The 11,276-nt window shown below is 40.1% G+C and overlaps 2 protein-coding genes across 3 annotated transcripts in view; one reads left to right on the top strand and one right to left on the bottom strand.

Annotated features, from left to right (window-relative positions):
• Positions 1 to 2,006: 2,006 nt before the first annotated feature.
• smn1 (survival of motor neuron 1, telomeric) lies at positions 2,007 to 10,082 on the bottom strand. The gene is made up of 8 exons (XM_085294067.1): positions 9,903 to 10,082; positions 9,116 to 9,187; positions 8,916 to 9,035; positions 5,463 to 5,654; positions 4,860 to 5,027; positions 2,671 to 2,745; positions 2,395 to 2,502; positions 2,007 to 2,157 (listed from the first exon to the last, which is right to left on the bottom strand). Exons 1-8 carry the CDS (start codon positions 9,948 to 9,950, stop codon positions 2,101 to 2,103), a joined length of 840 nt encoding a protein of 279 aa, XP_085150193.1. The 5' UTR covers positions 9,951 to 10,082; the 3' UTR covers positions 2,007 to 2,100.
• Positions 10,083 to 10,142: 60 nt separating this feature from the next.
• Positions 10,143 to 11,276, top strand: part of hspb11 (heat shock protein, alpha-crystallin-related, b11) — an 18,319-nt gene continuing 17,185 nt past the window's right edge. For both annotated transcript variants that reach the window (XM_085294075.1, XM_085294074.1), the window contains exon 1: positions 10,143 to 10,274. In XM_085294075.1, coding sequence (XP_085150201.1) covers positions 10,183 to 10,274 — 92 coding nt within the window. In that variant the 5' untranslated portion in view covers positions 10,143 to 10,182. The remainder of the gene's footprint in view (positions 10,275 to 11,276) is intronic.

Here is an 11,276-nt window from a genome sequence, read left to right as displayed (position 1 = left end):
CATGCAGCAATGCGATCTCACTTGGATGTCTGTCTGTTTCCTAGAAGGATCTATGTGAAATGCAGATTATGTTTACATGCTTCATGTAGTTCTGGTCAGTAGGGGGTAGACAGTCACAGAGGGGAGCGGTGCTTTCCCAAGCAAGGTCTGACCCCCTTTCAACTCCTCACTGGGCTCCACTGAGCCCTTTGGGCAGCTCAGTTTGCTGCAGAGTCAGGCAAGCAATGGGCTTATGTGCAAGCCTCGCCGTGGCAGATTTTAGACCCATCTGTGGGGAAAAGATATGTCTGGTTTATCACCCCTCATTTATAGTGCATATTCTATTTGTAAATCCCACAAACTACATTTTCTCCTGTTACCGTCCCTCTTTCTTCTCCTGTTCTCTCTCTTTTGCCCCCGCACATGCACACAAAACAGCAAAAAAAGAAAGAAAAAGAAAACAAAAAGACTGCTGCAGTGAGAATCAAATACAGCAGTAAACACCGGCAGTCACAGTGGACAATAAAATGCCGACCACAGCCAGTACACAAACAAAGAGACTGCTCTTCTGTCTAGCAATGGCTATGGAGCAGCTGGAGGAAGATCACATGGTATAAAAAAAACAACAAAACAAAACAAAAAAAAGCCAGGAGACAATCATGCTGTTACAACCTATCACAAAACCATATTCTGTTCAACCTTCTCTCGCTCTCACACACAAATTGCTCACCACTTCAGGAAGAATGAGCATAAAGTAGAGGAAATATAGGAAATATGTTCATGAAATGAATGTGGCACAGCTTCAGCAGCATGATTGTGGCTGTTGCCACTGTAATTGCATGTGGTTTTCTATATTCTAAATATAAAAATGAACAAAGTATCTGCAACCATCGTCCCATTTCCTCCTCTGTTCCTACACTATTAAACCTCAAACATTCCAGCATAGTTTTCAGGACATCGGAAAGAAAGTCACGAGCAGACCCTGAGTTGTCATTATACAAAATATTAGAGCCAAGAAAGTAATATGCCTAATTTGTGGCAAAATGGAGTTTTGAAATCTAGGTGTTCCTACTGGAAATATCTCCCAAAGAATTTGTCAAGTACAAAAGACATTAAAAAGAAAAATTGGCAGAGAAATTGCATTAGAACTGCTTCAGTCCTCGAAACATAAGCCTTTTATTAAATATTCCCTCATTTGATGTTGATTGTGTTGGAGAGTGCCCACAGGTCCAAAATATTCCAAAGGCGTTAATTGGGTGATTGTTAAGGCTGTAGCATGTTAATATATATTTATCCACACCGTGACGCCTCCACAGGTTTTTCCCTCCATTTGTCTGTATCTGTCTGTGGTCCTAATGTCTCAGTACTTTTCTCTAATCAATCTTTATCTGCACGACTAGTTCACTGTAATACTGTCTGTAGCTGAAACTGTGCCTTCTATCAGCCTGAAATATGCGTCTACGTGATGCGAGCTGAAAAAGATTATGATGGATGTGATTCTATATCGGGCAGCAGATGAGGGAATACCTCAGGGAAAATGGGGAGCTCGTATCCAAGGAACATATTGGAAAGACTCTCTGAATTAACAGTGTGGAAATCACCAGAGGGACTAAACACAGGACTGAAGTCTGGGTTGGAATCGAATTCTAAGGATGGCAAGTGTACAGTATACAAACTAATGGTGGCATAAAATGTTCCTTTGTGCGGCCGTTGTTTTGAACAGGACTTAAAAAACAGCTGATGATGTATTCATGCCACATTTTCCTATAAATACATTACACCAGTCTGACTTCTACTGGACAATATTTGCCATTACAACCATATGCTACTGAGTTCATCGCATACACACAAGTAATATCCAGTAATCCTTTGGGGTTTTTTTGCCATTCTGTAAAATCAATTAGAAAATATGTTTTTTTTTTTAAAGTGATAAAGTGGATCTTATTAAGCAATTGCACTGTACAAAAAAGTAATGTATACAGTCTTTTCTAGCATAATTGAAACTATATCCAAGAACAGGTACCCGCTGTGTTCTCATAGTCTTTATTTCATCTATTTACAAAGAATACAAAACTTTCTTCCATTACTTCATATGAACAGACAGACATAACAAGCAGGGCTTCATTTGTGATGCTGTTTTGTCCAGTTGGAAGCTTCTTTGCGCCCTTGTTTCAGCCCCTACGAAAACACAATAACCCCCAAAATATTACTCATTTTATGAATCCATGACTTTTACATATTCCTAAAAATCTGAAAGGAAAAATAAAGCAACTTAACCAAAAAGGCAAAGGAAAAGCATCAACATTACCATAAACAATTGACTACTATTTACAGCATAACAAAAGGTGAGGTATGTACAAGCTCCAAATCCATGTTATAACCTCCCAAGAAGCCAGCAGGGCTCTGTGCACGTACCAGATAGTATCCTGTGTGATATCCACTCATATACCAGGAGATGAGCATGCTGCCCAAGGCTTCATCATCCACCATGTCAGGGCTCATTGGTGGAGGTGGAGGAACCATCTAAGGTGGAGGCATCAACAGCAGAGCGAATGTTCAGGATGCAGTTGTTGGTGTTTAACGTTGCCATTTGTTAGACCCTAACATGTTATATCCTAAACTGTATCTACCTGCTGTAGAGTAAACACACTCCTTTAGCTTTGCTAAGGGTAAAAATTGATCCCAACTCACCGGTGGACCAAAAGGCATCATGGGAGGCCATGGAGGAGGTACAGGCCCATGACTACCAGATCGCTTGCTGCTCCCCTGGTGCAAGACAAAAGACACAAAGATGGAAATCAACAGCTTGTAATATCATTACCACATAAAGTACCCAAGATAACGAGAGAGGCTTGAAACTATTTTCATTAGGGAAACTTATCTAAACTGAAGTAAGCGCAGTCTGATGCCTTCCAATTCTTTTACTCAAAATAACTTCTCAACATGGACATAAATATCATGGAAATATTAGGCTTTTATTGATATCTTTGAATTGCTCTGTGAGGCAAAATGATTGCACATTGTTAAGCCTGGGGAGCTGAGACAAGCCTGATAGAGGTGATGTGGTGGTGGTAGGGATTATTAAAAAACAAATCCACTCCAACTGTTAATGCAAGAGGTCTAGAAAAAAAGGGCAAGGTGCATGGCCTTTTAGCTTTGGTTAGTGTCTGCCTAAGTGGTAACTTTTCTGTGCCAAGGAAGGTTAGTTCGACAACACTAACTGGATTGATCAATACCAACGAAACATCGGACAAGACAGGAATGATTACTGTAAGCATTTCTACACCAATGCAAATTCAAAGATAATCACAAAGTGCAGACTTGTCATGAAACAGAAGCTGCTTAAACAACATTGTCACAGTCCAAAGTTAGTGAGGTTTTGGACCAAGTGGCTGGTGTCCAAAATCAAAACTTTCGAGCTCAAATAAAGTTTGTTGCTTCCCACATGAGAATTAAAAAAAAAAAAAAAAAAAAAAAAAAAAAAAAAAGCTGAGACACTTAAACCTCATCATGATTGTTACGCATGGTGGTGGCAGCATCATACTGAGAGGCTGATCTACTGCCAGTTAAATTAATATAAGCACGGGTGCACATAGGTGGTCCGCAGGTGCGCATTCGCTGTCAAAATAACAGACACGCACCAGATAAGAAGTTGCAACGCGTTTGTGTACATAGGATTTTCTGGAGGAGGACAGACATTTGTTTAGAACTCTTAAAGATGTCGAAGAAGCAAGCTCCTTTAAGCAATTACTTTGGTGTTCCTCCACCTCCAAAGAAATGTCAGAAGGAGTCCGAACCGCAAAAGCAGCGCATATTCCCGGAAAAGTGGTGAGGAGGTGAGCTGGCTTCAAACAAACGATGAATGCACAGAGATGTGGTGCAGAATATGCTGTGAAAATCCCACTCTAGCGGACAAAAACAGTGCCTTTTTATATGTATGCAAACGCGCGTTGCAACTTCTTATCTGGTGCGCGTTTTTTTATTTTGACAGTGAATGCGCACCTGCGGACCACTTATGTGCACCTCTGAATATAAGTTAATGAATGAGAAGGACTTTCCAGAATTCTTCATCATAAGCTCAAAACATCAGATAGATGTTTGAAACCTGGAAACAGTTGTGTCGTTTTGCAGGACGATGATCAAACACTCATTAAAGTTGGATAAAACACAAAGCTCAGTGTAAAAATAAGGCATTTGAAATAAAATTCAATAGCTGAATACAACCATATAAAAAAGTGAAATATGCTTAGTAAGAGCTGTGCCAGAAGACCATAAATTTAAGATTTTAACTTTTGTCAAGAAAAGAGGTAAAATATGTATATCATGGTGCAAACAAACAAACAAGAACATTTAAGCAAATTTGTTGATGATTTGTATTTATAACTCTGATGCTTTTTGATTTCAAGTCAAAGATTAGTTAAAACTTTGTTTTTAATATCCATCATTATTACAAGCATTAGTCCCCACATTTCCTGGAAAGCACTAAAAGCCACAAATTCATGTCCATAATAAGTGTATGTATGCTTTTAAACTGAACAGTCAGCATGTAGAGGCTCAAAGAAGGCTTAAGATAATGTACAATATTTTTTAAAACACACTATTTCTTTTCTACTCTTTACAGTTGGGTCCACATAAAGAAATTGGGCCTATTACAATCCAGTCCTGCAATAAATGTTCATATTCTATCTTTAGTGTTCAGATTATAAACACTTTGCTCACGTTTCCTCTTTCTGAATACAACAAACATTCAACCTCCTATCGGGAATTTAATTAATACCTGAAAATGATTTAATCACAATTTAAAAACAAAAATAAGCATGAAAGTAATTTTGTTGGCAGACTAATAATGAATCAGCTCCCTAAAGAGCCTTTCTTCTTACCTGTCTGAAAGCATGCATGGGAGGTGGTATTGGAGGAAATCCAGGAGCCCACATAGGAGGTGATTCTTTGTGGGTCTTGGACTTGTGGCCCTTATTAGGTGACTGTTTGTGCTGGTTTGGAGTAGCTGACCTGTCACTCTCCTCCGTTGAAGATTCTGCTTCATGCACCTATGGATAGCAAAGACATACTGCTTTGATCTTTCTCCCCAATTTCACACCACTGGGAACAAATACAGAGAAATCCATAAACATATCTGAATTTGTTTGGGAAGCAGTAAGAAATGATCCAGACAAAAACAGAAAGCGCTAACCCATCTATCCATCCTTAGTCCTAAGTTTTAATAGACTAAGAAAGCAATCTGTTAATCGGCAGTGATTTCCATGACTCACCATTTGATAAAATGGTAAAAAAATATTTAAGCCTGATTTGGTCACAATATTAGTTTTGCTATTTTAACATTCATGATGTGCAATGATGTGAATAATGAAGGTAAAAACTATGTGCAAATTGTGTCAGGGAACAATACTACCATTTTCTAATAACTGAATTGTTATTTGTATTGTGCTGCTGTTATGTGAATGCATTTATTTGCACTAGTTTACCTTGGTATTTGATTCCTCATCACCCTCCGAAAACTCTGACAGCAGGTCTTCAAGATTCTGCTCCTCCTCGTTGCCATAGCCTGTATAAACAACTATACAAGTGCCTCTCTTCTTGTCTATGGAGGCGATCGTGGCTGCATAGAGCTGGCCATCCTCGGACCAGTAAGCACTGCATGAATTCCCAACCTGCCACTGTGACACAACATAAACTGTAATTAAAGTGAAAGTGTAAACATGTGTAAACAACACTGTTTTTGAATGTCTCTGAATTACCAACAGGATACAGTTGTGGTCAGAAAAAAATACTCATCATGGGCATGAATGTCATGGTAACATGGTGCAGAAGAGGTGCACAAGTTTAAATTAAATTTCTATGGGATCAAAAGTATACATAAGGCAAATATACATATACTCCGAATAACGCGTTAAATGTCCCTGAGCAAGTCGCATCTCCACCAGATGGCTTTTGGTAACCATCAACAAGCTTCTGGTGTATTTCTGGTTAAATATTTGATCATTCTTCTCAGCAGAACTACTAGAGTTCATTTAAATTTGTTGGCTTCCTGCACAAACCCAGGTTTTAAGCAAAGTCCACAAATTTCAACGGGGGTGCGGTCGGGCTTTGGGAAGGTAATTCCAAAAGCTTAATGTTAGCCTGCTTTATCCATTCTAAATCCAGTTTTGATGTGTGTTTGGGATCAATGTCCTTTTGGAACACCCAGTTTTCCCAGTTTTTTTAAACTTTACTGCTCCAAACAGACCTCTTGTCATTGTGGACAAATAGCTCAACCTTTGTCTTGTTTGATCATAAAGCTTTTCTACACAAGACATTTGGCTTGTCCATGTGGGCTGCTGCAAATTTCAGGCAGGCTTGAAGATCTTTTGGTGAAGGTGCTTCTTTCTTGGTTGGCACCCTTCCACGTCACAGTGATGCAAAACTTGCTTCACTGTGTACAGTGACACTGATGTTGCAGCAGTTTCCAGTTCATGGCAGACTTAAGCCTCAGCAGTTCCTGGGTTGTTCCTGGACATCCTAACACATTTCATCTAATCTGAGAATGTGACAGATTGGGTCTTCTTTGAGACCTTGGATGAGAGGTCACGTGTCCAAGTAACTGTTACTTGCTTACAATTGTTTAAACTGATTATCTTAAAATCTGAAGTTGTTTAGGGACAGCTCCGAAACCATCCCAACTCGTATAAATGTACGAATCTCCTTCTTAGACCTTCATAGAATAGCCTGGAGTTTCCTATTGTAACAAGCACCGGTCAATCCAATAACTGCTGCCATGCAAATCCTATTTATGATGGCAGAGAAACTATTTGTTTTAGTCAATCATGATCACTAATGACAAGTTAATAGGCCTTGCCAAGTTCTAAGTCATTGTTGAACCTTCAGCACCACTTACTAAAATATTTAAGTGAACGTATGTATATATTTAAGCCTGCATTTATACTTTTCACTCTGTGTGGATTAGAGAAAATCCACCTCCCAAAAATGAGTTGTCCACCACATTCTTGATTTTAAAACCCATTTAGGATGTACAGTGGGGCAAAAAAGTATTTAGTCAGCCACCGATTGTGCAAGTTCCCCCACTTAAAATGATGACAGAGGTCAGTAATTTGCACCAGAGGTACACTTCAACTGTGAGAGACAGAATGTGAAAAAAAAAATCCATGAATTCACATGGTAGGATTTGTAAAGAATTTATTCATAAATCAGGGTGGAAAATAAGTATTTGGTCAATAACAAAAATACAACTCAATACTTTGTAACATAACCTTTGTTGGCAATAACAGAGGTCAAACGTTTACTATAGGTCTTTACCAGGTTTGCACACACAGTAGCTGGTATTTTGGCCCATTCCTCCATGCAGATCTTCTCAAGAGCAGTGATGTTTTGGGGCTGTCGCCGAGCAACACGGACTTTCAACTCCCGCCACAGATTTTCTATGGGGTTGAGGTCTGGAGACTGGCTAGGCCACTCCAGGACTTTCAAATGCTTCTTACGGAGCCACTCCTTTGTTGCCCGGGCGGTGTGTTTTGGATCATTGTCATGTTGGAAGACCCAGCCTCGTTTCATCTTCAAAGTTCTCACTGATGGAAGGAGGTTTTGGCTCAAAATCTCACGATACATGGCCCCATTCATTCTGTCCTTAACACGGATCAGTCGTCCTGTCCCCTTGGCAGAAAAACAGCCCCATAGCATGATGTTTCCACCCCCATGCTTCACAGTAGGTATGGTGTTCTTGGGATGCAACTCAGTATTCTTCTTCCTCCAAACACGACGAGTTGAGTTTATACCAAAAAGTTCTACTTTGGTTTCATCTGACCACATGACATTCTCCCAATCCTCTGCTGTATCATCCATGTGCTCTCTGGCAAAATTCAGACGGGCCTGGACATGCACTGGCTTCAGCAGCGGAACACGTCTGGCACTGCGGGATTTGATTCCCTGCCGTTGTAGTGTGTTACTGATGGTGACCTTTGTTACTTTGGTCCCAGCTCTCTGCAGGTCATTCACCAGGTCCCCCCGTGTGGTTCTGGGATCTTTGCTCACCGTTCTCATGATCATTTTGACCCCACGGGATGAGATCTTGCGTGGAGCCCCAGATCGAGGGAGATTATCAGTGGTCTTGTATGTCTTCCATTTTCTGATGATTGCTCCCACAGTTGATTTTTTTCACACCAAGCTGCTTGCCTATTGTAGATTCACTCTTCCCAGTCTGGTGCAGGTCTACAATACTTTTCCTGGTGTCCTTCGAAAGCTCTTTGGTCTTGGCCATGGCAGCGTTTGGAGTCTGACTGTTTGAGGCTGTGGACAGGTGTCTTTTATACAGATGATGAGTTCAAACAGGTGCCATTCATACAGGTAACGAGTGGGGGACAGAAAAGCTTCTTACAGAAGACGTTACAGGTCTGTGAGAGCCAGAGATTTTCCTTGTTCGAGGTGACCAAATACTTATTTTCCACCCTGATTTACGAATAAATTCTTTACAAATCCTACCATGTGGATTCATGGATTTTTTTTTCACATTCTGTCTCTCACAGTTGAAGTGTACCTCTGGTGCAAATTACTGACCTCTGTCATCATTTTAAGTGGGGGAACTTGCACAATCGGTGGCTGACTAAATACTTTTTTGCCCCACTGTATGCTGTGCAATCACTCCACAAAGTAAAAAGAACAGTTCAAAGAAATCATTAAAATCCTTAAAATTATGATGACAATCATGCTTGTGATAAGTGTAGTTAAACTTCTAACCATAACTGTAGAAACTGTAAATGAAAGACACATTTCGACCACTGATTTGAAACACAGAATCTAAACTGACTTATGTTAAAATGTACTCTCCAGTTTGATACCTCTGACAACTTTGTAAATCATGTGTAAATATTTAACTCTAAACCTTTTCCCCTTCAAATGTATCTGTAGCTTTAGTTCCAGTTCCTCACCTCTTTTTCTGGTGCTGCATTGTTTCTTTTCCTACTCTGGTTCTTCTTGTTGTTCTTGCGTTTCTTTCCTGGTTGGTTTTTCTTTGAGATTTGTGGCTCATCTTCACCCTTAAGGGCAGTCTAACACGCAAATCAAGAAGAGACTTTAAAATAGCAAACAACATTTAACATTCACACATACTGCAATAATCCCAAGTTACCTTGAAAGATGCAACTGCCTTGTCATAAGCCTTTATCAGTGCGGTGTCATCCCAGATGTCTGAATCATCACTCTGGAAGAGAACAACAAATTTGGAGTCTTTACAATACAAACATGTGTTTTTAATGGGTATAAATAAATAATGGCTAAACATTACGTGATTTAAAAATAATAAATAATACCTGCAAACCAGATGACATTTACAGCCAATATTTATTTGATGTGTCAAAATAATTCACTAAATAGTAAAAGACGGTGTGCTGAAGAGCAGAAAGACTTTAAACAATTTATGATGAATAATTAATCAATTTCTTTCGTAGAAAACAGGATAAACAGCATACAAAAAGACGAACACATTAAATGTTGCTAAATTATTATTATTATTTTTAAATCTGTCTTAAATCCACAATTATAATGAAGCATCTTACAAGCAGTGCATGCAAAAACAGAGGCAGGATGCAAAGGATTTTAGGCTTATTGTACAGTACACCGTTGTCTCCTATGAACTGTTGCAACTCAACCTAAAACTACTTTGTAAAGCATTTTTGTAACGCATATCCACAATGGTATATTCCAATAAAGCCACGTTTTGTTTATTGAAGCACATCTGGTATATTGTGTATTTCCGGCTTGACTTCTTTTATTACTTTCCTCATATCTTAACTTAGCCTAACTCAACGTTGGTTTAGCTTTTAGCTATATAGCTCACCGCCTCAAACAACTGTACAGACAGCATAGAAGCGTCATATAAGTCATGTTCCTCCGCGTAATACTGCATTATTACTCGCCTGTCCAGTTCCGCGCGTAAAAAGCACTTCCTTGCATCCGTTCGCCATGTGAACAATTGCTGTATCCAGTGCTAGCCGCTAACTCCTAAACATCTAACTAGCAGCGTGCGTCGGAAATTGTGACGTACAGCATTGCGACGTCTATATCTTGCGACGCAGTGGTTGGCTTGGTAACGGCAATTGACGACTTTCCCCCCTTAAGAATCTGTAAACAAAGCATTTGTTGTGTTCTGTTATAGAAAAACCAGAAAGCCTCGGAGACTATAACCTTTTCTGTGCGATGATTGAGTCGTCTTTAACTTCTTTAGGTGCGAAAGTTGTCCTCGTTGCATCCAGCGATGAAAATCACCCACCAGAAAACATTATCGACGGGTGAGTGCTAGTTTTTAAGCTGTGATTATCTCAGCAATTTTATCTTTGTCAATTTTCATATATTCATTTAAACAAAAGGAAACAAATTATGTGATTTTGCTACAAGCTGCTACTTAACGGCGCCTGAAGATGCAACTTAAAATTGCTTCTTTGCTAAGCTGTCTGTTGTGTTGACATAACACTGGTTCGTCCCTTCAAATTCAAAGTAAACTTTATTGTCATCTCTGCTAAATACAGTTCAGTATATAGAGACGAGACGACGAGGCTCTAGTTCCATACAGTGCAAAAGAACAACAAGAAATATATAAAGAGTAAGAATAAATATATATACACTTTGAGACTGAGGTAAGGGGAGTAAATATACACTTTGAGGTAAAAGGGTTAATAACAGTCTAAAATTTACAATTTAGATTTAAGGTGACTTTGAAGTGGTTTAAAATGACCATGATTCCTGAGAGTAGGATTCTCCATAGAGCAGCATCTGTATTTACAAAGGCAGTGGTATGTGGAGTCCGGTAGAGTCAGTTAGTGGTTTGTGTGGGTGTATTGGGTGGGGGGAGCTGGTAGTGAGTTCAGGAGTCTGATAGCTTGTGGGAAAAAGCTGTCTCTCAGTCTGGAGGATCGGGCCCCAATGCTGCGAAGCGTCTGCCGGATGGGAGGAGGGAAAAGAGTCCATGTGAGGGGTGTGACGGGTCACGCACGATGCAGGAGGTCTTACTGATGCAGCGTTTGTGAAAAATGTCCTGTAGCAGAGGGAGAGATGTTTCAATGATCTTTGCAGCTGCGTTGACGATCCGATGTAGCTGGCTGAGGTCACCGACTTTGCAGTTTCCAAACCACACGGGGATGCAGCTGGTCAGAACACTCTCTATTATGCCCCTGTAGAACATGGTGAGGGTGGGAGGAGGGAGGTTGGCCTGCTTCAGGCGTCTCAGGAAGTGGAGGCGCTGCTGGGCCTTTTTGGTGATGGAGGTGGTGTTGGCGGTCCAGGTGAGGTTGTCT

This window comes from Mchenga conophoros, linkage group LG12 (genome assembly GCF_057382185.1).
Source record: "Mchenga conophoros isolate Kocher_MC1m ecotype Shallow Benthic linkage group LG12, M_conophoros_male_GT1.1, whole genome shotgun sequence".
Classification (NCBI taxonomy): Eukaryota; Metazoa; Chordata; class Actinopteri; order Cichliformes; family Cichlidae; genus Mchenga; species Mchenga conophoros.
Note: the sequence above shows the minus strand (reverse complement) of the source record. Positions and strands in the feature narration are given on the sequence as shown.

Excerpts from the sequence above, each read along its gene's own strand:
- smn1 (XM_085294067.1), bottom strand. The coding sequence starts at position 9,950 with ATGGCGAACGGATGCAAGGAAGTGCTTTTTACGCGCGGAACTGGACAG. Across the intron at positions 9,036-9,115 it reads AGGCAGTTGCATCTTTCAAG|ACTGCCCTTAAGGGTGAAGA; the intron begins GTAACTTGGGAT and ends TTTGCGTGTTAG. Across the intron at positions 2,746-4,859 it reads CCATGCATGCTTTCAGACAG|GGGAGCAGCAAGCGATCTGG; the intron begins GTAAGAAGAAAG and ends GTCTTGCACCAG.